The following is a 26,537-nucleotide window of genomic DNA, read 5'->3' as shown; positions in this document are numbered from 1 at the left end:
AATCAAGAGACTCGGCTCTTCGATTCAAGAAAAAATCGGATTGAATCAAGAGTATTCTTCTCGTCAATGTTTTTAAGAGTCCAGACTCCAGATCCAGGCGACTTTTTTTCCAGTGCATGCCATTGCACTGGGGAAAAAAAACACATTGGATCTAGAGTCCAGACTCTTAAAAACATCGACAAGATAAAATACTCTCGATTCAATCAGATTTAAGCTTAAGTCAAGAACCAAGCCTCTTAATTTGAGCGGATTTCCTTTTGATTCAAGCTTAAATCCGATTGAATCAAGAGTCCTTTTTCTCGTCAATGTTTCCAAGAGTCTGAACTCTAGATCCAATGTGTTTTTTTTTCTGTGGCGTGCTCGGCGATATATCCACTGTCTGCCGTTTAAACCTATGGGAAAGGATCGATATTCAGGGTGTTCGCAGCGAATACCTTAATAATCGATTCTTTACCACAGTTTCAAATGGGGAAATATCGATACGATCGTTCACGCCTCGCAACTGGTTTCGTGGTAGATCAGTCGGATTTTCGAAAAGAATTCAATTGACGTCTTGAGAGAAATCGATTTGAACCTGGAAAAAAATCATACGTCTTCACGAGGAATCTATTCGATTTTTTGAAAAACACTATTTTTGATTTTTAAGGAAAATCCGTATGATTTTCGAAGAGAGTCTTTGGCTTTTTGATGAAAGTCTACACAATGATCGAGAGAAATCTTTTGGATTTTTTTTTAGAGGAATCAATTCGTAAGTAAAATCGATCTATTTACTGATACAAAATCATGTCTCAGACTGAAATTTTGAAAAATCTCCAACAAATTGATCATTTTCGAGAAGAATTCATTTTTCTAGTGTGCTCGAAGCCCAGAGGGATCCTCACGTAAAACGAAAAGGGTTCTCATGGGACATAGCGGGGTGGAATACGGGGATCCTTAGATCCTGTCCTCCTCGTTCTCCTCCTCCTCCTCCTCCTCGAGCTCCTCCTTGGCCTCCTCGGACTCCTCCCGGTAGCCGGGGTGCTCGGAGATGGCGTAGTAGTTGCCGTTGTAGATGACGCCGAGCTCGCGGAGGACCTCGCCGCGGATGGTGGCCTTGATGGTCCAGTTGTGGGTCTCCTCGGACTCGGACTCCCGGTCGAGGCGCTCCACGTCGACGATCTTGCTGTTGAGCCGCTCGAGGATGATGCCGATGTCTTTGATTGTCAGGTGCCGGCTCTGCTCCACCGAGAGCTGGTCGATGAGCAGCAGGAACTTCTCGCTCGTCCCGACCTCGTCCTCCATCACGGTCGTCTCCGTCTCCGACTCGGAGCTCTCGTGCTCGTGCGCTCCGCCGCCCCCGCCCCCGCCCCCGCCGCGGGCTCCGCACCCTTCAATGTCTGCAAAAAGAAAGAAAATGCGAAGATAAAAACCCGAGTACCTCGCTAAAACGAAAATCCCTGGTAAAACGCTCCTATGGGAACATAGAGTACAAAGAGTCGGAATGTGAATGGGAGAGCTGGCGCCATGTTCTGCTCGACGAGCACTGAGCCCGGTGTGCGGGTCACTTTTTCGATACATACTCGATCCAAAATGGCGGTGTGGGGTACGTAATAATTCCATGGTCGGGTCCCCGTTTATCGCTAACAATCGATTTTTGTATCAAAAAAGTGACCCGGCGCCGCACAGGAGTCCCAATGGGATCCATGAAATTCTAATGGGAACCATCGCGAATTGCCAGTGAGGACCCGTTGGCCTGCACAGGTTCTAATTGGAATTTCTCTGCAGGTTCCCATGGGACCATTTTACCAGGGATATTCAAATCATTTGACAATTCAATCCGATTAGATCGCAATTTTTTACCAATAACTGACAATATTTCTACATCATTTGGACGTATGTGTGCTAAAAGGTACCAGCGGGCTGATTATAAAAATGCATAGACAAAACGACTGACAAAGAAGACAAAGGGAGTATGGAGCTATCCTATTGGTTGAAACGGGTGGCTCCTATAGACTAAGGAATAAAGCGACGGACTAACTGAAGGTTCTCTTGTCGGTTGCCGTTAGTTAGTACATTACTTACCTCCTTTGCCCATCGCAACCATCCGCTTCCAGCGATAAGATCCCTCTATATCCCTTTTGTCTGCTTTGTCTATCACTATGTCTATCAATGTCAATAATCGGCCCGCAGGCCGTTAGTTGAGGGCCGTAGAAATGAGTGTGGGAATTATAAAACGCCATGACGTCAGCTGCGACGACGGAGACTAACGCTCTTATCACATGCCCAAGGCTCATGAATTAGCATATTTCGGCGCTCAGTTCGCCTTTTGATTTTATGTCAAATCCCACTTTTCCATTTGTCTATCGACTAAGGAATAATTATGTCCATCGCTCTCTCGATCAATATTAACAACGATTCCGCAGAAACTGGAGACTTGTCCAGGACTATGTCAAGCACATCTTGGAGCCAAAAAGAGTAATTCTGGACCAACATAGCCGACGAATGCCAAATGGTGGATTACAGTAATGCCACGACCAGCAGAGGCGCATATAGTCTTCAGTTTCTGTGTGCCTCAGTCACAATGCCCTCTATTAGTAAATTCTTTGACCTAATTTCATTTTTTTCTCACTTTGCCGAAACCTGTAAACATTATGTTAATATTTACTCAATGGCACTAACAAAATAAAAATCGATAATGAACTTCACCCTGGCACCCCTCCCCCACCCCCTTCTCCCCTTCATTCTCCCCCACCCCCTTCCCCCTTCATTCTCCCTCGCCCTCTTCACCTTCTTTCACCCCACTTCACCCCCCTTCACCCCACTTCACCCCCTTCACCCCACTTCACCCCCTTCACCCCACTTCACCCCCCTTCACCCCACTTCACCCCCTTCACCCCCCTTCGACCCCCTTCGACCCCTTCACCCCCGTCACCCCCTTAACCCCCCCCCCCTTCACCCCCTTCACCCCCTTCATCCTCCTTCACCCCTTTTCACCCCCTTCACCCCCCTTCACCCCCTTAACCTCCTTCACACCCCTCACCCCCCCTTTACCCCCACCCCCTTCATCCTTCGTACTGGGATACGTACCTAAAAAACGGACGTGTCCCTTGGCAGGGCCAGGCTTGCGGGTGCCGTCGGCCATGGAGGAGGGGTGCTGCGGCGATGCCGAGAGGGAGTCCTGGATGGGGGAGGTGGCCACGGACTTGTGGACGGCGATCTTGCGCCCCTCCTCGTGGAGGGCGCAGCAGTGGAAGTCGCACTCCCCGTTCTGGTTGCTGGGGCTCCCGCTCCTGGAGGCGGTCGGCTGGTGCATGTGGTTTGAACACTCTGGTGTGTGGATGTGTATGCTAGTGCTCTCGAGGGAGCTACCCTGTTTGATGAGCCGCGGATGCGGGTGGTAGACCGAGGAGCCGCTCTGGATCTCATCGTGGTTGATCACCGTGATCTGGGGGCTCGGCGTGAAGCGGGAGGGGGCGCCGCCGTTGAGGCTCCCGCCCCCGTCCAGGCTGGACTGGACCACCAACGACGACTGCTTCTTCGGCGTCCCGGCCGCGCTCGAGGCCGCCGTCCCGTGGCTCGACTGCCCCGGCCTCTGGTCCCAGTGCAGCACCACCGTCACTCGCCCCTTGTTGTCCATTATCTTCCACGACGGAGTCTCATGGTCCAGCTCTAGCGCGTGAATCGTCTCGCACACGATCTTCGGTATCGCCGAAATTGCTGCAACAATCCAACGACCAATTAGTAAACCTCCTAAAGCTTAACTGGATTGCATTTTGCAAAAAGGAACCACTAGCATTGCAATGTTGCTAAGATTGTGCAACTTCTTTTGTCTTGGAGGAAAACCCCGATTATCTCTTAATAGTTTCTATTTTACTCGCTAAAAACTGTAAATTTAAGACAAAAATTACCATCTAAATTTCATAGTTTTTCACAATTTCCGCAATTTTATTGCAAAGGATGAAGTTGCACAATCTTAGCATCATTGCAATGCTAGTGGTTCCTTTTTGCAAAATGCAATCCAACAGAGAGAAAAAACACTAAGAAGTGGACCGAACTGTATGTTCGACCAATGGTGCTGGATCCATACCATTTCGCGGGGAAATCAATTTTCAATCAATCAAGTTTCATTTCAATCTGCAAATTTTAAGCCTTGAACATTGATCGAAACTGTTAGGCATTTTTCTCGGAACTCCATTTTCTTGAACTACTGACTTTAAATTTTTACAACTCCGGCTCAGTAAAACATTCCAGAGCATTTTTTGGACTAAATTGGTCTTAATAAATTTCTTTGAGGAGCGGTTCTAATATCCTCATCTTGAAATTTTTGGCCCTAAGGTCCTATTTCCAATGGACACTCACATTTAATTTGTGATATAGCGGCATACCTGTGCGAATGACATCCGCTCCTGTGGGATGCCAACGTTCACCGCTCGGAGGAACAGGATGACAGTATTGTCTGGCAGTGTTCTGAAATACTCTCCATCCTCAACCTGAGTTCCGTCGGCTTCGAGCACTAACCGCACTGCCTCATTTGCAGGAACGCCTAGTTTTTCTTTGCCTGTAACAAATGTAGTCCCGTTAGATTTTAGCTCCAGCACACACTGATTAGAACGATTTATTGATGGAGCCCTTGCATGCGTGACTGCGTGAGGGATTTGCGGTTTAAGTGCTTAAACTTTCGTAAAATTTCGCGAGAAACACGATGGTGCCACTGGTTTTCTCTGAAATCAACTACGAAACTCGAAAAAGTTCTCAAAGTTGAGGTCCTAATGGAGGGAATATCCCACGTTACCTATAGAGTCCCTTTACAGAGAGAGTTAAGACAACGCGGATCGCGGATGTCACAAACGGGAATAAAGATTAGGTACACAAATCGGACGTTTTTTGTAATCTTTGATCAACTCAATCCCGTATTCCTGTCTCCGTTCCATTTTTTCCTTGCCGTACCGCAATTCCACGGTCCATTCCAGTTTATAATCTTTGCAATTGGTGAAAGTGTAATCTTTATTCCCGTTTGTAACACTGCGAGGACCTAAAATACGAGAATCAATCAGAAATGGATTTACATCGTCTTTACTTTCAATACAAAGGGACTCTAACGCTACCCTGAGAGTCCACCTCTATATCTACTGTACATATAAACTTTCCACGCAAAGATGGGGAGTATATACATTAACAGGGTTGCCGTGTTTTCAATTCTGGAGTCCCCAAATGAAGTGGCAACCTTTTTGATGTATTTGCTCTCTCTTTCTTTACATAGAGAGTTTGTCTTGACATACGTAGAATAAAGAGACTTACTAATAAAGATTTGGACTTTCAGGGTAGCGTGGAATATCCCCATCCCCTCCATTGCAGCCTCAACTTTGAGAGCTTTTTTGAGCTTTGGAGTTGTAACTAGAGAAAATCAGTGGCACCATCGTGTCTCTCGCAAAATTTTACATAGGAATCAGTACTTAAATCGCAAATTCCTGGCACATTCAGGAGCTCCATTTATTGATCAAGTGGGCCATCCGGCAAATCATTTTGATTTTTGGCTGGCCATTTTCATCTGGCCCGTATTTTCGAAGTTATTTCAAAGTCAAATGTATGTCTATGTCTATATTCCTTCCGTTAAAATTTCCGTGTGTATGCCTTTGCAGTCAATGGTTTCTCTATGATTAAATCGCCTCCATATAATCGGATAAGCAACTTGACTGGCTCAAAAGTTAAAATTGCTCTGTGTCCAAAGAATTTTTCACTTTCATCCTTCCCTTTAACGCGCTTAAGTATCAGTTAGATTTGAGTTGATTCGGTAGATCAGCCCTTTAGTTTATCCCTAATTTTTTTTCCAATCAGTTAGATTACATTTTGCAATAAGGAACCATAATTTCTGGCTCTTCCATGAAAACACGTATCTGCATAGCGAAATCAATGGCATCAAAACATATATATGTTGTAACTAAAATGAACCAGAAACAGTGGTTCCTTATTACAAAATGCAATCCAGATATGAGAGACCAGCAATCTCTTAGTTCTCCTTTGAGGAATCACCTAAGAATCATAAGATAAGCAATCCGACCGTTTGGAGATTTAAAATAGGTCGTCATCTATTCAACACGTATTCCTCCCATAAGGGTTTTTTTTTTTTTTTATCGCGGATCAGGGTGGATCGCAGTGGAACGCGCTGGATCGGAATCCTGAGCGATCCGGACCGATCCAAGTGTTCCAAGTGATAAAAAAATCCAAACTTGGAATCTGGTTCGATTTGTTATTGTTTTGATTTTTTGGGGACGGCAACTTCCTCGCATTAGGTTAGGATCACAGTGGATCGCGAGCTCGCCCACTTCGGAAGAGCGATCCAGCGTTCCACTCTGATCCACCTGGAACGCTTGGATCACGCTGAGGAACGGAATAAAAAAATACCGATGTTCCTCGCGATCCACCGCGATCCACTGCGATCCGCATAAAAAAAAAGCCCTATAGAGTACATGAGAGTCGCCGTGTGCTGTAGCACCGATGAAAAGGCTGCTTTGTCCAGTGTTTCTAAAACTAGTGTGCAGCGACTGCCCATGCCACATACGCGGATTCCTAGCTCTTGGCTCCCCTCAAGCCGCTAACGTAAAAATTAATTAACGAAAAACCGGGAGGCACGTATCTTTTTTATTGATGCTATGACGTTGGTAAACATCGTTCTCCAAAATTTGCGATAATCGATTATAATTGGAGATTTTTTATGCGGGACTTACTACTTTTTAAGAAATCCCGAAAAAGCCTGATTCCGCCATGAACCGCCTCGTTAAAAACTGTAAAATTGGTCCCAACCTGATCCCAACAATCGGCGAACAGAGGGCTGGAAAACCACCGTACGAAGATTGACTTCAGCAGCGCTCCAGGACATGGCGACTCTAATGTAGGGACACACTGAGTGGAACATCAAAAATATCGCTGTTCAACCGCAAGACACTCCTCTCAGCAGTCACAATATACACCTCGGAGTTTCTGTCGGTGTCATTTTATGCTTCACTCATTGGCGAATCTAAGTTAGACTTGTGCGCTTCGGCATCAGATAATTTTTCTGTTAAGATCCTGGCCCCCAAAAAAGAGACAACCTTTCGCGTGCCCAACTAGTTAAAAAAACTGGAGACGTCACTCGTTTTAAATGGGCGGTGCAATAACGGAACGTACTCCGTCTTTAAAGGTGGAAAAATAGTGTAGGCGCCGCCGCGGCTTACTCAAGGCAGAAATCTGGATACAACTCTTCGTGCTCAAGGGATGTCCATGTTGCATACACACGAAATTACGGGCGTTTTGGTTTTCGTAATAGCTGTATACCTAGCTGCATTCGCTAGTTGTGTTCGAGGGGTATTTTTATGCATGGGGGGGGGGGGGGGGGGGCTGTGCATTGACCAAGCTGCCTCCAGAATCATTGCGCAGACGCCACAACTCTCAGAAAAGGTTATCCGATGCGCCGTCTCGATTTGAAAAAAAATCTGACTAACTAATATATACATTTGAGTCGTCCGTATAGCAATGCGGAAATCGGATAGGCCTTGTAGCATTAATTTGATGTTGCCGAATGGTGCGATTTGCAGAATCGACATTCGCAGTGATTGGCCAAAAAGTTTTCGGTGGCAAAATTTGCGAAACATTTTCACAGCCCCTCAGGATCTGCTGTCGCCTTTTAAAACTGCATTTTAGTTGCGATATTTTAATTATTTTGCTTTCAGTCAGTACAGTGTTTCCGAAAATATCCGATTCCGCTGAAATAATATATCGGTTTCGGTGTTTGAAGTGAAGGTGACTAAGCAATTTTGTTTGAAATGAGCGCTGTTACAGAACCTTTTTCAGATTTGCAGTGGGAGTTTTGAAAAAAGACATTTGTAAACCTAATACATCTTAGTTGACGCCAAATAGCCCGTATTTTCACGTATACAACACACGTGTGACAACAGATTACTCGAATTTTAAAAATATGATCTGCTTTTGAAATTTGAAAGTCTTTAAATTAAGCCATCCCCTCTACGCTCGGCATTAGCTGATTCACTTGTGGGACAACAGTACACTTGTTGACACTGTTACAAATCAAGAATGAAGCAAAAGTCGAAGTAACTATTCAAAATGTTCAAGTCAATTCATGACCACTAATCCGTCATTTTAGAGGCGTAAGTCGTGTCTTAAAAGCTTTGGTATTAGGGCCAGAATTTTAAAAGCAATTCACCTAACTAGCGTAGATATTATGGTTGCAGCAACAGAATAGCTCATTTTTTAGTGATAGACGTCAGTTTATAAGCTCATTCGATTTTAAGAGAGTATGAACAATGCAAATGTGAAATTCCCTATCATATTTAAAAAAAAAAAAAAGAAAAAAAAAAAAAATTACTCCGAAAATCTCTTACATCTACAATCTGAGACATCAAGGGTCAAATAAATTATGCAATACAAAGTATAAATTTGCGTTAAGATTGGTGTTAAAAATTATGTAAAAAACCTTTGCTCTGTCATGTGAGGAAAGCGTAGGTACTCATTTACGCATGAAAAAAAAAGACCCACTAGGAGTTGGCAAACTAAAAATTGAAAGGTTTTGTAATTATGTAATGTGAAAACTGCCATTTTTGGTTAAATTAGTCAATTTAATAAACCGTTCATCATTTATGCATTCACCTTAATATGAAGCATAATATCAAAACACAATACTATTAAAAATGATATTTACAGTAATCATTCATTTTATGCCAAAAATAAAGGGAAGTTTTAATAATAATTCTGTCTCATGAAGTTGTGCGTTTTTTCTGTCATCCTCAGTTAAGGACACTGATTAATGTACCTTCATAATCTATGGCTCTTCACTTTCCCTTCGATAATTGTTGGAAAAGTGTACATAGAAAATGTATTTTTAGTCTTAACTAATTATTCAAGATTTTGACGGCAGGCCAAAGACATCCCCTGCATTTCATTTCTGCTGCTATTTCAAAGCCAACAACAATCGAGGTAAATAGTTTCCGAGTTTCACCACCCTGATAAAAATTAGCAGTAGAATTGGTGCTCCAAAATACCATTGACCTACAGCCGGCTGTAAGATTTCCAATAGCTCCTATAGCCGGCAACATAATTTCTTATAGCCTTTTATAGCCGATGGCGATTAAGCAACAGCCTGGCGATAAAGTGTATGCTAATCGTTACTGATTATACGGATGCTAGGACTTAGTGAGTTTTTGGACTACCGCTCTCTTTTTGGGACGTAGTATCTTGATTTATTTTGCGAGGAAAGCTCCGCACTTATGAAGGATGCCTGCCATTCCTAACATGTTGGAGAACCTTCAATTTCGTATGATACTGTGCAATACCTCTGGTGTGAAATAGTTGCTTCAAGCGCCGTGGTACGCTGCGGCGCGGCGGGCAGCCAGCGCAAAACGCGCATTGGCGCCTACAAACCTAACAGGGATACTTCACGCATTGCGCAATGCGTGAAGTATCCCTGTTAGGTTTGTAGGCGCCAGTGCGCCGCCGCTCCGCTTTATGTTAGGCTCTAATATTTAATCTCGCGGATTCAGCGTTTTTCAACTCACGACTTTGAAATTTTTGCACACTCTGTATGGATTATTCTCATTTTAATTGATGAAAACAAATATGTTGTAAATGAAAATATAAAGCGCGTTTTGTAAATATTAAGGTGATTCCGTACAAACTTAAGGATTTACAAAGCACACGAATTTCTACACAATTTCTTATAGCCTTTCATAGCCGATGGCGAAAAAGCAACAGCCAGGCGATAAAGTGTAAAGCCCGGCGATAGGAACTATAGCCCGGCTGTATAATTTTTTATCGCTTCGTGTAGCCCGGCCGTATGATTTTTTTCCACTTTCTACAGCCAGCTATATGACTTTCTATCGCCCTCTTCAGTCGGCTATAAGAACTCCTATGGTATTTTGAAACGCAACTCCTATCGCCAATTTTTACCAGGGCATCGATAACGGTGGCGTGGCGTGAACGATCGAGTATCGATATTTTCCCATTTGAAGCTGCGGTAAATAATCAATTATTAAGCTGTCGTTGCAAACATTCTGTTTATCGATCCTTTTCCATGGGTTTAAATGACAGATCAATCGATATATCGCAATACACGCCACGCCACTGAGATCCTCAACTGTTAAGTCCCCTCTCAAATCTTCCAATGTACATGAGCTCCCGTCGTATAAAAGCGTCCAAATATCAGTTTAAAACTCATTCACCCATTAAAAGTTATTACTCTATCTGAACTTCCTAGGAGCCCGTATTTTTCGATAGTTCCAACCATATCTATCAAACGATAGATAATGGATGAGGCCTAAAACACTCTACTGATGCAGTAGAACTTACTTCATCTTAAATTCATAGTAGGTAAAAAACGTTCTGAAAAAGATATCTACATGTCTACTACGAATGAGATTTTATACATAAGGTAAAGGAACTTGAAGTATAACTCACCTCGGATTTCTAAATCTTTTAGCGTGTTGACGACCAAGCTCTTTCTGACGTTTCTCAAGCAATCCCAAATCTTAAAAGGCCGACGTCCTCGCAAGTCCTAGAACAAACAAAAAGGTCAACCTTGGATCAGTATTCAATAACGGTGCCCATATCAATATCGGTATCCATAATTTAATACAACCTATTTATTATATACCAATCAGTATCAATCAATGTTTATACTCTGTACACCTGCATAAAACCTGCACACAGTACTTTTTCTCATCATTTTTGACAATGGAGGATTTGCATGCAAATTTTGTGTTGCTTCATCTGAAAGTGATTAAAGAGCTGATTCCACGGTATTTTTTATATTTTTTTTTTCTGATATGGGAAGTAAAGTATAAATAGGTTTAAAAGTGAGAAAATGCACCGCCTAGTGACGTCATCTGGCGGCATTTCTCATTTAAACGCACGTATTCTAGCAGATAAGATGATTTTGTCATATCTTTTCGGTATCCTTGTGTTCAGTTCATTTAGCAGTTTCCACCTAAACACAAAATTCATCAAATTTCCGACACCTGCAAATTCTCTTTTGGTCCGTTGCACGCAAGAGATACAGGCAAGTGAAAACATTTTCTCTCAGTAGTATCACACAAGTGGCGAAGCATGAATCGTCTGGTATCGATATTTTCCCAATCTGAAGCTGTGGTAAAGAATCGATTATTAAATCGCTCCTCAAGAGACCCCTGATAATCGATCCTTTTCCATAGGTTTAAATGGCAGGTTAATCGATTCATTACAGAACACGCCACGCCACTGTAACATACGAAAATCCCGATGAGCGTATCAATAGCCAAACTGCGAAACCACGTATCTCCACCTGCGACGTGGCAGATTTCGTGTCATTATGGGCGGAACTAGGAATTTTTTGTGGGGGGGGGGGGGCAGGGCCGTATTTAAAGGGTGGTTCCATGAGCCGCGGCCCATTGCGGCAAATTTAGGGGGGCAAATTTTGCAATTTTTTAAATGTAGGTATAAGAAAAAATCTGATTCAGAAAAAAATTACAAACTTGAAAAGACGAGAAAATCTCTCATTTCCTGAGAGTATAGTAATTTCTAATTTTGTCGTCTTTCGGTGATACAAGAGACAGCACCTTTAATTAGTCGAGTTAAGAGAGAAACCAAACACGCAATTTGGCCCGGTGTGGCGCGACTTTAGAGAGAAATGATGACGAGGACTCGAGATGAAAAGGAGAAGCCCTCGGCGCGGCGGTCGGCATGTAACACATATTAGCGCCTACAAGACTGCACGAATACTTCACGCATTGCGCCAAACACGGTGCGGTCTGCGCGACGCGGCGGTGGAAGTTAAAAGCATTAAACCGCATTTTCGTTTGTTCTTTCATAATTTTTTCGTTCATTTCTTATGAATGGAAGGCCTTGTCCACACAGAGAAGGTTTACGAAATTTAACATTCGCGCAAAGTTCCGGGAAATTTTGCTAGTAGTGTTGACAGAGCTTTCTCAAAAAAAGTGTCCAACACGAGTAAACGCGTCTTACGCACCCCTTTTCCTCCGGCACGTTCTTTTGATGGTTTTTATTGACACATTGGTTGGGAAACAATAGTTATTGGACCTTGCTCAGGGAATACGCTGCTTATCATTCAAACGTTGCCAAATTTTCTCTGACAAAATATTTCAAAGGTAAAACTGCAGGAACGTGTGAATATTGGTTTGCGGCGTTTCACACTTCCTATCTTACCTCATGTTCGTTTGGTCTCCTTTGAAAAAATATAGAGAGACCGGAGATTTTTTAACACCGCGATCGATACATGCGTTCTTGCAGTTTTACTAACAAATTATTTAAAACCAAGATCCATCCTTGCTTCTAATTGGTTTTCTGGACTTAAAACGTTGGTGTCCCTTACGAACCGAAGTTTTCTCTCCATGATAACGCTCGAATTTTAGATAATTTTTTCCTGAAACAATGCACAGCAAACTTTGAACTACTACAATCCCGGTCCTCTTCTTACATTTTTAAACGTTCTTTATACTAAAATGTTAGTAGAACACACCTCTTTGCTTTCATATTAATAACTTACAATATGGAGCACATGGACATAGAGGTCCCTTTTCCCATAGAGGGCCAGACACAGTGCCACCACCGCAATCTATGTGCGATCGAGATCTGACCCATCAACGGGTGGATAGATGTCACAAGTCGAAAAGTGCGTATCTTCGACTATCCCCATCTCGGTTCATGTTTTATTTTTCAAGGAGGACACTGATCAACAAGTTGCCATGGTGATTTCTGTGACTTTTTTCTACTCACTCATAGAAATTCATAGAAAATTTCAAGGGTATCTTCCGGTCAGTTTTCTTTTACATACAAATAAGACATTGTACATTTGGACCGCGTTAAGCAGACAGGACCGACGCCACATCGGCCATTGCCAAATTTAACTGGGCAATTAAATTGTTTACAAAAGAACGTTCGCGAGGATTGTTCTGAAAATTTCGAGGAATTTGCTTCGTGGTGCGCAGAAAATTCACTGAAATTTTCATAAAAATCCGCGCGACGGTTTTTATGTAAGAAAGTATAAATAAAATATAAATAAAATAAAATAAAAGAAAAACATCCGAATAAAAAAAAATTGCCCGAATAAATTTGGCAATATCTGCAGGTCGATTATTGAAGTTGATAGACAAAGCTATAGACAAAGAAGACATAGGGGGTATAAAGCAATCCTATTGGTTGAAATGAGTATAGTTTTCATAAACTAAAGGTAAAAATGATGGACTAACTGTCGGGTCTCTCGTGAGTTGCCGTTAGTTAGTCTATTACCTACCTCCTTTGTCCATTGCAACCACCCGTTCTACCAATAGGATCCCTCCAAATCCTTTATGTCTTCTTTGTCTATTGCTTTGTCTATCAATTTCAATAATTAGCCTGCTGATGTGGTTTGGCTCCTTTCTGCTGAACGCGGTCCATTTGTAAACTTCGAGTTCGAGGTACCGTCAGTTGGTCTAACATGAGCCGGTTTTTGACTTTGAGGCTTTGCATTTTTGCAGTAAATTTTTTTTTTCATGCAATCAATTTTTGTCGTAGATCAGTCCCACATAGAAGAGTAAGAATAGCCCATTGAAAAAATTTTCCAGCAAACTGGGTATTTTTTTTTTAAAAAAAATTGAGGTGGCTCATGTTACCTGCAAGGTGGGGTAACATGAGCCACCCTATTGTTTTTAATTTAAAGGCACATGTAAGCCTACTATAGGCTTACATGAGCCTCCCAAAAGTTTTTTAAAAAAAAAAATTGAGTTACAAAACATTAAAAACCAGGCTAAAAACGTACAAAACTTTAATTTTCCTACAATTTACGTTTAATTTCAGGCGAACAAATACATTTTAACATCTAAAACCTTGTATCTAACAGGAAATCATTTAACAATCAATAGCACTAAGTTACTTTAAAGGCACACCGACAAGACAAATGGGACCTAAAGTCAAGAGAGATCAGTCAAAGTTTCTTAAAAAGTATTATATAGTAGTATTTTGAGCTACGTTAGATTCACTTTCATTTATAGTAGTATATATGTAAGTATAAAATTAATATTGACTTTAATTTTAATTTTTGGAACTTTTTGGCTTTGTTTTCCCCGCAAAATGGTGTGGACTCAGCACCATTTCTCCACCTTGTTACATACAGTTCGGGCCACTTCTTAGTGTTTTTTTCTTTTTTTTTCTTATATAAGTATATATATAGTATACAAGTCTTAAAAAGCCGAACAGTAAATATGAAAGATATGTGAAGGAGTTGATTTATGCTCTAAAGGAATGCCATTTTACTAAGAATGTATCATGAAAACCCATTACTGTTTAGATTGCTCCTGGAAGACTTGCGAAAATTGGGTGGCTCAAGTTACCTCCAACATTCCAAAATTTTGGTTTTTCCAAAAAAAAATCGGTCAAAAACTAAAATGTTCAAAATCCAATACATGGGCATGAAAGTTGGAGGTATTTGTGAGGTTCGGCGACCGGCGAAATTATTCTGTGATTATCGATAGTCACTTTTCAAGGAGGTTAGTTTCAGAGGTAGAAAAAGGGGCAAAGAATTCTAAAAACTAAATAATTTATAAAAATTTCTTATCGATGGAAAATGTGTCTCTATACCATTGAAATTCCGCCAAGACACGCCACTATCACATCATGTTGTTGTTTTCGTTGTTTACTTTCGCGACTGTGCTGCCACAGGCAAGAGAAAAAAAAATCCCCAAACGGCTCATGTTACCCCCGAGGCTCATGTTAGACCAACTGACGGTACGCATTCATCGACTTTAGTTGTGGATATCGATAATTATTTTTTAAGGAGCTTCGCTAAAAGGGTGATGACGTTAGGAGAAACGGGAAGGAAAGGGTGTGCCGAAAGCCACAAAATTATTAGACGTAAAGTCTCTGGACTGCGGAATACGGGACGGGGATGGGAACGGGGGGGTTGGTGGGGGGGAGGGGACGAGGAGCGCGGGAAGCTGGGTGAGTAGACGTCCCGAATTGTAGGTCAATCGAAGTATGCCAAGTAGAGGGGCGGGAGGGGAGGGGAGGGGAGGGGGAGCGACGCCGATTGCATAGAGGGGAGAGCTGAGGACATGCCACTATCTGGGAGTGAGTGGAGAGCGCAACCACACTCATCGCTCGAATAAGGCTTTTCACTCAGCCCCTCCTCCCCCACCCCACCCCCCCTAATCCCAGGAGTTATTAGCAAGTTATTATTTACCTGAGCATCTTCCATTACATGTTAATGTTTCCCGTGCAACGAAAACAGCGCCCCCATGGCCGCCCTCGGAAAACGTTCCCTCGCAGCAGCGGCTCGCTCTCGGGAGTGTCGGAGAGAGGGAGCGAATTTTTTTTCGCCGGAGATCAGCTCCAGCGTCCTGCCGATTGGAAGAGATACGTCTGTTCGATGTAGGGCCCTCGAATTTGGAAAACAGAGCCCCTCCCCCTCCCCACCTTAATATACTCAAGGCCGGATTACAGGGTTGCCACAGAATTTAAAAAATTAAAATCCCTGACATCTCCCTGATTTCCCTGATTTTCCTGACAGATTTTGGTGAAATTTCCTGACAATTGGACAAATGCCAGATTGTTAAAAATATATGGTTTGAAATACTTTTCAGGCAAAATTTGTTGTCCGCAACGTTAAACCCACTCAAAAAAGCAAATGAAGGTGATTTGACAATTTTTTTTTCCAGGTTTTTCCTGACTTCTTAAAATTCCCTGACATTTCCCGGTTTTCCCTGACTGTGGCAACCCTGGGATTAGCGCTCAGGGGTCCGGGGTGCCGCACATTGCGGGTTGTATGCTTTGTAAATTGAAGGCTGTCCAGGTCTCCAAGAAACGAAGCTATGACTAGCGAACAATACCGCTTATCAGCAAACTGACGAATTTGCAGAACGAAGAAAAAACTTCGTTATTTTTGTAATGTTACGGTTCGATTTGTGTTTTGTTTCATGTATTACAGCGTTATTGAGGCGCTCTCCCACAGAATTGGAAAAAACTAAAATCATCAGCTTGTGTAAATGATACTGCGGCATGCGGGGAAGTCACTGACTCTTGTTTTGCCAAAATTATCAGTTAAGCGGTATTACTCGTTACCCTCGAAGGGTCCTCATGGCCTCAATTTGGAGTCATAAAGCCTAAACTTAAAGGGCCCGTGATCCCTGAAATTCCAGTTTCACGACCTCTCCAACTCTCCAAAATCTCCAAGACTTCCAAAGAAGTTGGAAGATTTGATCAGACCGCTCGCAGAGATAAAATAATTGCGAAGAATAATAGAAAAAAACGGTTCTAGGGGACCCATGCGAACGGGAAAGTGAGGGCCTGTAGGGCCCTGAGTATACGGCTGGATTTCCAAATGAGCATAGAGGCCGAAAAAAAAATGTTTTCATGGATAATTGACCACAAGGAATCAAAATCTGACCGTCTTGAGGCCCCCTAAAACCTTACTGATGGGTTAGATTGGGCTGGGGCTGATTATTGAATTTGATAGACAAAGCAATAGACACAATAGAAACAGAGAGTATGGAGCGATCCCACCGGTTGAAATGGGTAGTTCCTATAGATTTATGGAGAAAATTATGGACCTACTACAGGGTCACTCGTGAATTGCCACTAGCTAGTCTCTTACCTACCTCCTTTGTCCATTACAATCACCCGCTTCCACCAATAAGATCCCTCCATATCCCTTTTGACTACTTTGATAGACAAATCGATAGACAGAGAAGATATAGGAGAAATGAAGCGATCCTGTCAGTGGAAGCGTGTACTTGCAATAGACAAAAGATGGGTAAGTGATAGACTGACTAATGGAAACTGACAAGAACAAGAGACCTTTAGTCAGTCTATCGTTTTCCCCCTTAGTCTAAAAAAAAACCACCCGTTTCAACCAATAGGATCGCTCCATACTCACTAGGTATGTCTTCTTTGTTTATCGCGATGTCTACCAATTTCAATAATCAGCCCGTGGAAGCCTCCATTTATACATTTAGCAAGTCTATGGCTCGTTCAAAAAGCACATCAGCAAGGCCCTGAGGAATTTTGGGACCATCACATTCGGATTCCATGCAGGGTCAATTACCAATGAGAACACCTTTTCTCCAAGCCTCCAGGGCCGGATTAAAGGGATGGCCACTGGGCCACGGCCAATGGCGGCAAATTTTGCAATTTTTTTAAATATATTTATAAAAAAAATCGGATTTAGAAAAAAAATTACAAACGAGAAAAGGCTACAAAATCTCTCATTTCCTGAGAGTATAGTAATGTCTAATTTTGTCGTCTTTCAGTGATATAAGAGACAGCACCTTTAGTTAGTCGAGTTAAGAGCGAAACCAAACACACAATTTGGCCTGGAACGCGCCCAACTCAGGGAGAAATGATGACGATGACTTGAGATGAAAAGGAGAAGCCCTCGGCGCGGCAATCGGCATGTAACACACATTAGCGCCTACAAGACTGCACGAATACTTCACGCATTGCATCAAACACAGTGCGGTATGTGGTCAGCGTAAAACGGATAGCGCCTACAAGAATGCATGAATACTTCACGCATTGCGCCCAGTACAGAGCGGCCAGCGTGAAACGCATAGCGCCTACAAGACTGCGTGAATACTTCACGCATTGCACCAAACACGGTGCGGTCGGCGCGGCGCGGCGGCGGAAGTTAAAATCATTGAACCAAATTTTGTGTTTGTTCTTTCATAATTTTCTCGTTCATTTTTTAAGAATGGAAGGCCTTGTCCGTTAGAGATAGGTTTACGAAACTTGACTTTCGCGCAAAGTTCCGTGACCTTTTGCTAGTAGTGTTGACAGGGCTTTCCCAAAAAATGTGTTCAGCACGAGTAAACGCGTCTTATGCAGCCCTCCCCCGCTGGCACGTTCACTTGATGGTTTTTATTGATGTTTCAAAACGAATGAGATAGGGGCGGCAAGTAGGAAAATCCGGCCCTGCAAGCCTCTGTGCTAACTAAGCGCGAGCCATCATTGTATTGAGGGAATTTTGTTCCCCAACTTCAGGGGTCAGTGTTTCGGAGCAATTTTTGACTTTTTGGTGTCGATCTAGGCTAAAATTTCCCGTGCTTTCTGATTTCCGTAAATACACTTTAAAAGAGTATACAAGTGTGATGGAAACTCCGATTTTTCGAGTTAGGCCTCCTCTTTACCTCTCGAGGGGAACCAAGGGACTGTGGGATGATGACATTTGGATTCCCTCGAAATCAACTCACTACTTGTTCTGAAAAAAAAAAAAATAATAATTGAAAGTAAAATAAACGCATACTTTAAATTAGCAACAATTTTTACAAATATTCTTCAATCTTCATAATACGAAAAAATCAGGTAAGTCGTTCTCCGCAAGAAGACCTGAGCTCCTGGCTCCTCAGTCATCTTCTGAAGAGGAATTTGCTTTCCCTTCCGGTAGATTTTAACAAACTCTAGCAAAATACAAATTAATCGATTTTTATGTTTTGCAATAGAAACGTATTTTTATGCCGCTCAGCGCAATAAAAGAGCCAATAAAACTGAGCAATAAAATAAAACTGCGACATAACTAGCAAGCGTTTGGCACTCGGAACCAAGTGCATCTCAGCAACCGAAACCGAGGTTCCTGGTGTGAAGCGAACAAGGTTTGACAGTTTTCCTGGGGTTTTCAACGCGTGTGAATAGTTTTTCTTAGCATATCCGAAAGATGAGATAAACCTACCCCAACGGACATAATCTTTGAAGGCCTTGTAGAATTATTATGGGGAGAGTACAGTAATTATTTCAATCCTTTCAACGTAGAAGATGTGTGCCGCTACCTCCTCATTGGTCTGCAAGTTTTATGCTTTCATTCCTTCCTCTCTTGAAAATTATGCACATTATTCTAGGTTGGGATAAAGCATAATACAACTTATCAAAACGGAAAACTACGTAAAAATTTTTCAAAAAGCGAATGTTCACTTGATTGTAGAAATCGCATTGGGTTTTTCTTCATTTCCTCTTTTTTTGCTTTAAACATTCAAATTTTTTTGTCACAGTTTTTTTTTCCCCGATGGAAGTAAGTGGGATTGTTAGGACCTGTAAACGTTCTAGTGAAGGTAACCTATAATAAAAGCGGGCGCTATAATTCCTGTCTAACACGGAGAAGTGATTGCACTGATCGCGACCGATCAAAAGGTGGATTATCCACAAAATGCATGTTTCTACCGTATGAAAACTATTTCAGCTGGATAGTCCAGTTTTCCGATTGGTTACACGATAAGCGCGCGAAAACGTGTTCATAACCGAAGTATATTAGAGGAACTTCTGAGAAATTTTCTCAAAAACCAATGAATTATCGCCGAAACTTTAAAAATTCGAAGCTAAAATGCTAATATAACCAATCAAACTAAAAAATTAATTGACTAAAATCAAGGGAATGCTTATACTGATAACAGCAGCATTGCCTCTTTATACGAACTTATTCCGAACTTTAATCGTTACCGTGATAATCTTAGCGGAATGAAAATATGACAACGGTTATCTCGGAGCTTCGGTTCAGCTGTTGCACTTATTTGCTTCCGCTTTGAAAAACATTTGGTGTTGAAGGAACACTACTTATATACAACCCTGCCGAAACCGTGGCGCGTGGTGGTGTACGATTTGATTCGAGTAGGCTCTGATTTTCATATGGGCGGAAAATTCCGACTTTTTGTAACCAATCCTAAATAAAAACGCTATTATCTTGGTTTTGAATTAAGACCAGTTATTTTCGTTGAGCGGATCGTGTTTCACATGGAAATTTTGAAGCGAGAACACATTTCAGAATTTTAAATTCGCGCATTATCAAAAGCCCCATTGTATCCATTGTGTGGCGTTTCTGTTTCAATGTAACCCAAAACCATCGACGGGATGATATACTCTTCTGTGATCTGAGAATATATTGATATTGATAGGAAGTTATGCAACCGCCAAAAATGTTTAAAATTGCACATACTTTTTTCGATTCCATCATTTTGGTGGTGCCATTTCCGGTTTCAATTTTGAGGGTCGAAGAAGGTATTATGTAACGTTTGTTTTTGCGTGTTAAAATGTACGTCACAATGTATTTATTGTTAGCCTCACGTGTAACATGTATGTATTGTCAGCCTTTAGCTGCCCAAGCCGGGTCAAATCAACCCAAGGCTCGCTAAAAACACGTGCCCCTGTCCTGCAAGTTGGTAGGGTCGGTGTATACGAGCTTAAAATGTAGATCTAGCAATGCATCATCAGGAATTACACATGAAATTGAAAAAAAAGAGAAGAAAAATCGAGTGTCAACTCAGCGAAGATCGGAGAAACGTAATCGGGCCTCGTTTTTTAACTTATCTCCGAATCAGAACAACACCTTAAACAACGCCTTATTCAGCAGCATAGAGCGGAGCGTTGCAAGTTCATGCCTCGCGCCATCGCGCCTTCAATTTTGCAGATGCAACACGGACATCTATCAACGAAGAATAGTTGTATCTCTGCGCCGTCATCAACGCTCCATATCCATGTTCTTACGTTCCGTTTGCCTTATTTGTAAAGGTGATTCAAAGGATACGTAAACATGCCCCTGAGGATAAGAAAGACGTTATTGGGCTTTCTTCTTTCACTTTTCTTCCGAATTTGAGCGACACATCTCATTAGCAGCATAGGGCGGAGTATTGCAAATCCTCACCTTGCACCATCGCGGTTTCTCAAGGGCCCTTCTGCCGTGCTAAGGAAAAACGCCGTATGAACATTCGAGAGTTGCCAAATTTCCTTGATAAAAAGTTCATTTCTGAAGAAAGTTATGAGTATTTTTCAACGAAATTTTTAGTAACTTCAGATCAAAGTACGGAGCAAAATTCTCTGAAAAATTGAGAGGAAAATATTCTTAAATTTTCCCTGAGATTCATGATTTGCCAAAGGAAATTTGGCAACGTCTGAAGGTTCATACTGCGTTCTTCCTTATCACGGCAGCCTACAGTGCGCACATCGAAAAATCGGTATTTCGGCATAATTGGTATTGGCAGTTGTGCCATGTTAGGGAATTCTTTTTGGCGCCTAACCCTGGAAATCCTAAGCTGAGTCAAATAGACCCGATTTTCTCTTCTGAGGGAGTTACATATGGCGCATGAGAGGGGGGGCGGAAAGTGCCAGTACAGCACAAAACAGGTGGAAATTTCAAAATAAGTATTTTTTTCCTTTAAAAATTAACGAATAGCATAGACAGTACTACAAAAACTATCAAATTCAATGTATCTGATACTGTTAAAGTGCGTAATTCGGTTAATGTATACATTTACTAGTTAATGAATATAACGGGCGGTTTTGGTTTAAGTATGCAATGGTATTTTTATTTCATACTTTAACTAGTTATTAACGGAGGCCCATTAATGAAAGCGTTTAATGGTATGAATTTAAGTTTGTCACATAATGAGGAAACCAGCGACATATTAAACCGCGACCTTCTCTTTTTCTCTCGAATTTCGTAAACCTTCTCTGTGTGGACAAAGCTTTCCATTCATAAGAAATGAACGAAAAAATTATGAAAGAACAAACGAAAATGCGGTTTAATGCTTTTAACTTCCACCGCCGCGTCGCGCAGACCGCACCGTGTTTGGCGCAATGCGTGAAGTATTCTTGCAGTCTTGTAGGCGCTAAAATGTGTTACATGCCGACCGCCGCGCCGAGGGCTTCTCCTTTTCATATGGAGTCCTCGTTATCATTTCTCTATTAACCGCGCCGTACCGGGCCAAATTGCGTGTTTGGTTTCTCTCGTAACTCTACTAATTAATGGGACTGTCTCTTGTATCACTGAAAGACGACAATATTAGAAATTACTATACTCTCAGAAAATGAGAGATTTTGCTTTTCTAGTTTGTAATTTTTTTTAAATCCAATTTGTTTTAATACCTACCTGCATTTAAAAAAAATTGCAAAATTTGCCGCCCGCTAGATTTGCCGCCGTGGGCCGCGGCCCATGTGGCCACCCCCTTAATCTGGCCCTGTTTCCCTATAGATTGAAGCAATTTAAGCAAAATTTATACGAGACATATTTCTTCTTTATATCGGAAAAATTGAAGACGCTCTTGGTTTCTCGAAGAGAAAAACTGGATACGATACTCGTGTTCAAGGGATGTCCGTGTTGCATATACTATCAGTTGAGGGCGCTACAGCTTCTTAATCACAGTGCAAATTACGATTGCAGTACGTCAAAACCTAAACCGAATCTACACGCGGAAATTCGCCTACTCAGGTAAAAATTGGCAGCAGAATCTGTGTTTCAAAATACCATAGACCTACAGCCGGCTGTAAGATTTCCAATAGCTTCTATAGCCGGCAACACAATTTCTTATAGCCTTTTATAGCCGATGGCGATTAAGCAACAGCCTGGCGATAAAGTGTATGCTAAACGTTACTGATTTTACGGATGCTAGGACTTAGTGAGTTTTTGGACTACCGCTCTCTTTTTGGGCCGTAGTATCTTGATTTATTTTGCGAGGAAAGCTCCGCACTAATGAAGGATGCCTGCCATTCCTATTATGTTGGTGAGCCTTCAATTTCGTATGATACTGTGCAATACCTCTGGTGTGAAATAGTTGCTTCAAGCGCCGTGGTACGCTGCGGCGCGGGCGGGCAGCCAGCGCTGAACGCGCCTTGGCGCCTACAAACCTAACAGGGATACTTCACGCATTGCGCAATGCGTGAAGTATCCGTGTTAGGTTTGTAGGCGCCAGTGCGCCGCCGCTCCGCTTTGTGTTAGGTTCTAATATTTAATCTCGCGGATTCAGCGTTTTTCAACTCATGACTTCGAAATTTTTGCACACTCTGTATGGATTATTCTCATTTTAATTGATGAAAAAAAATTTGTTGTAAATGAAAATATAAAGCGCGTTTTGTAAATATTAAGGTGATTCCGTACAAACTTAAGGATTTACAAAGCACACGAATTTCTACACAATTTCTTATAGCCTTTTATAGCCGATGGCGAAAAAACAACAGCCAGGCGATAAAGTGTAAAGCCCGGCGATAGGAACTATAGCCCGGCTGTATAATTTTTTATCGCTTCGTGTAGCCCGGCCGTATGATTTTTTCCACTTTCTACAGCCAGCTATATGACTTTCTATCGCCCTCCTCAGTCGACTATAAGAACTCCTATGGTATTTTGAAACGCAACTCCTATCGTCAATTTTTACCAGGGTAATTAGGAACCAGGAATCTGGATTTTGGTGTTCAAAAAGTCACGTCCCGCACTAGGTAGGTTTTTTATTGCATATCGTCAACCCAGAATTATGTCGAATACGTCTTTGCATAATTATGAAGAATATTAATGAAAATGAACCACCAACCAAGTTGCAAATTCTTAGTAGTATAGAAAAATGGCAACGTCCATCTCGGTACTTTGGCTCAGCTGCTGCACGTTGTTTACACTTTGAACAGCACAGGGTAAGAAAGAGACACTGCTTAATCGAGAGGCCTTTCGAAACGGATGTGGTGCGAGGTTTGATTCGAAAACACTCCTGTTTTTCTTGTAAGCAGAAAATTCCAATTTTCGTAACCAAAGCTAAATAAAAACGTTATTATCTTGGTATAGAATAAATATCGGTTATTTTCGTTGTGCGAGTCGCGTTTCACTAGAAATTTCGAAGCGGACACATGTTTCAGAATGCTTGAATTCGTGCCTTATCTGGTAATCAATTCCGCAAATCATTGCCATAAACTGCAACGCTGCGGCGACGTTATACGGCTAACCCAAATTTCGAGTATCGTTCTGCACGGTATCCCAGATCACCCACCCCAGGTTTTTTCCTCGGTAACTTTGGGTCGGGAGACGAGAAACTCGGGGTCGAATTCTGCCGTACTGAGGAAAAACGCCGTATGAGTCTTCAGGCGTTGCCAAGTTTCCTCTGTCAAATCACTAATTTTCAGAAAAAAATTTCGAATATTTTTCTGCTAATTTCTCAGATAATTTTGTTTGTAATTTGATCAGAAGAGTCTGAAAATTTCAAGGAAAAATATTCATTATTGTCCTCGAAAATGAATATTTTATCGAAGGAAATTTGACAACAGCAGCAGTGGCGTGAATAATCGATTATCGATATCTCGCCATTTGAAGCTATGGTAAAGAATCGATTATAGGTGTCCGCTGCGAACACTGATAATCGATCTTTTTCATAGGTTTAAATGGCATAGCAATCGATCGCAATTCACGCCACGCCATGAACAGCAGTATGCTCATACGGCGTTGTTCCTTAGCACAGAATATTGGGAATTGACCTCAATGATCGGTACAGTGAGAATACGTATATTTCAACTTTACTCATCGACGTAGAACACACATCAATCCCTTGAACACGCATTGTTGCATTTAGGCATTGTCATTAAGAAATACAGAGCTCCTTCAATTTTTGTGATACAACACGCACTTCCGACAAGTGTGTCATTAAGAAAGCCAGAGCTCCTTCAATTTGTGTGATACAACACGCACTTCCGACAAGTGTGAATAGGTAGTTGCATTCAGGCGTTGGACACCTCCAATTTCTTTGTCTGTTCGAAACAAGTTCGCCCATCCCATGAAAACCATCGTGACGTCTTCTCGACGTCTCTTTATATAAATCAGAGAGGTTAACCTCTTGGGAGGCTCATTGGCTTGGTCCTCATACAAAATGGAAGTTTGACAAGACGACTTCAAGCTTCCTATCACTCGCTGCAAAGAGTTGCGCAAACGGACTTCAGCGACAGAACCCTCAGGGAGAAACATAACGAAATAAATATGTAAACACAGCACAAAACACTCGAGAGCTACTATACCATGCTTGGAAAATGCGACGTATGAACATTCCTTAGTTGCCGGATTTACTCAGATAAGTCTTTTCTGGGTATCTGGGGAGTCTCTCGCCTTAAATTTTTCACAGAAGTTCCCTTCTTTTCAATTTGATACTTCTGAAAATCTCACGGAAATATATTCATAGTATTACCCTAGAATCGAAGTGTTTTTTTTTTTCGGAGGAAATGTAAGAGCATCCGAATGTTCATATCCGGCGTATTTCGGTAGCAAACCAGTGCTGCTATACAGCAACTGGTTGCAACAATGAATTAAACAATGAATTAAGTCAAAAGAACTTTATGCATCAGATTTGCGTGTACCATAGTTTCTCTTGATTTAATTTATTTTCACCTGGTTTCCTTTGGCATAGATAGGTACGTGTGCTTCATTCGTTTTTGAATACATACTTATTTACGTTGCTATTTACCTATTTTTATAAAGCAGTCATAATTCGCCAAATAATGCTCGGTTTCTTCACAACATAAATTCTCACTGACCTACGTTGTGTAATACACAATTTTAAATATCTGGTTCTCAACAAGTTCAACTTCATTCTGTGTCGTTGGTGACAGCGGCAAAATTCATCAGTCGAGCTATCCCTTAGGTGCTCTTGCCGCACTCGTCATATAAAGACATCTCCACCGTTTCATGGCCTACAGGTGAATAGCATGAAACGTCTGTTCAAAAATATTAATTGCAAACGCTCTTAACGCGGCGTATCACACAAATTTGTCAATTTTTGTTATGACTGAGGTGAGTAAAGCAAAATCTGGCTTAAAGCATTGAAGAACAGGGAGGATTGAACAGTACCTGGGCACTCATTATTTTACAAATTTTAGCTAATCCATTGTGAGGAGTTGGACGAAACGAAGTGGAAAATTTTTCCAGTGTCGAAGTTGAGATTAACTTGGTTTCTTTACAAACCCTTGAAAAAGGTGTGTCCGCTTATTTCCAGTATACCTACCTGTCCAATCATTTAAGATAAGAGTTGATGATAAGAGCGAGAGTACGAGAACACAAATGGTGCATCCCCTAATTGACTATGCCTGCATGGGTTACGCTACAACCCTTGCGACGGGGGGCGGGCAAAAATGGGAGGTCACGTACCTCTCTAGCCATTCCAAGTCATATTGGTGGTAGGCTATAGCAGGAAGTCCCGGCTAAGAACCTCTGCTGCCGAGTCCAGGGATGGGATCCTCTCGCACGGCGGGCTATCCATGGCAAACACTAAAGCGGTGCAGGTTGGGGGGATTGATTTTTCGCGGGGGCTGAGTCAGTGGGGCTCGAAGCAACTGGAAGTCAACTGGCGGAGCGGTAAATTCAAATGGCAATCGAAGGGGATGGCCATTTTGGACTAGCTTTTCATGGGGGCTCGGGGGTTCTCGGGGTCGCGCTGGGGAAGAGGGCGTAGCGGGTTGGGGTTGGGGCCGAGCGTGGCGAGTTGGAGCTGGGTTACGGAACTTGCGGATCCGAGCGAGACGCGGCGCTACAGCGAAGCGAGGACCGAGCGGTAACTGGGGTTGTCCAACCGGTGCAGGCCACCTCCGCTATGTTTCAGTGCGGCGTTGCTCCTCTCATTTGACGCATGCCCCGTACACTCGCCATCGATTCGCCCTCCCCCACAAAACTCCACCACCGTTGCCAAACCCTCGCCTTCCATCCACCACAACTCCCGAATCTGAAAATTTCAACACAACATTTCCTTCGCACTAGTGACCCGAGTCTCCTGTAACTGCATTGAGGAGTCACTCCCAAGTCCTTTGCCGCCGATAACGCTCGCCAATCCCAG

At 42.3% G+C, this 26,537-nt stretch overlaps 1 protein-coding gene across 1 annotated transcript; it reads right to left on the bottom strand.

Moving 5' to 3' along the window:
• On the bottom strand, positions 1-26,260 carry LOC140223936 (uncharacterized). The gene is given in 6 exon segments (XM_072296463.1): positions 1-1,376; positions 3,067-3,696; positions 4,365-4,409; positions 4,412-4,537; positions 10,423-10,519; positions 25,856-26,260. Coding segments are annotated over 6 exon segments (1,353 nt in total). The 5' UTR covers positions 25,868-26,260; the 3' UTR covers positions 1-933.
• Positions 26,261-26,537: the final 277 nt, after the last annotated feature.

Source organism: Bemisia tabaci, chromosome 2 (genome assembly GCF_918797505.1).
Source record: "Bemisia tabaci chromosome 2, PGI_BMITA_v3".
NCBI lineage: Eukaryota > Metazoa > Arthropoda > Insecta > Hemiptera > Aleyrodidae > Bemisia > Bemisia tabaci.
The sequence above is the reverse complement of the archived record's forward strand: the minus strand, read 5'-3'. Positions and strand labels throughout refer to the sequence as shown.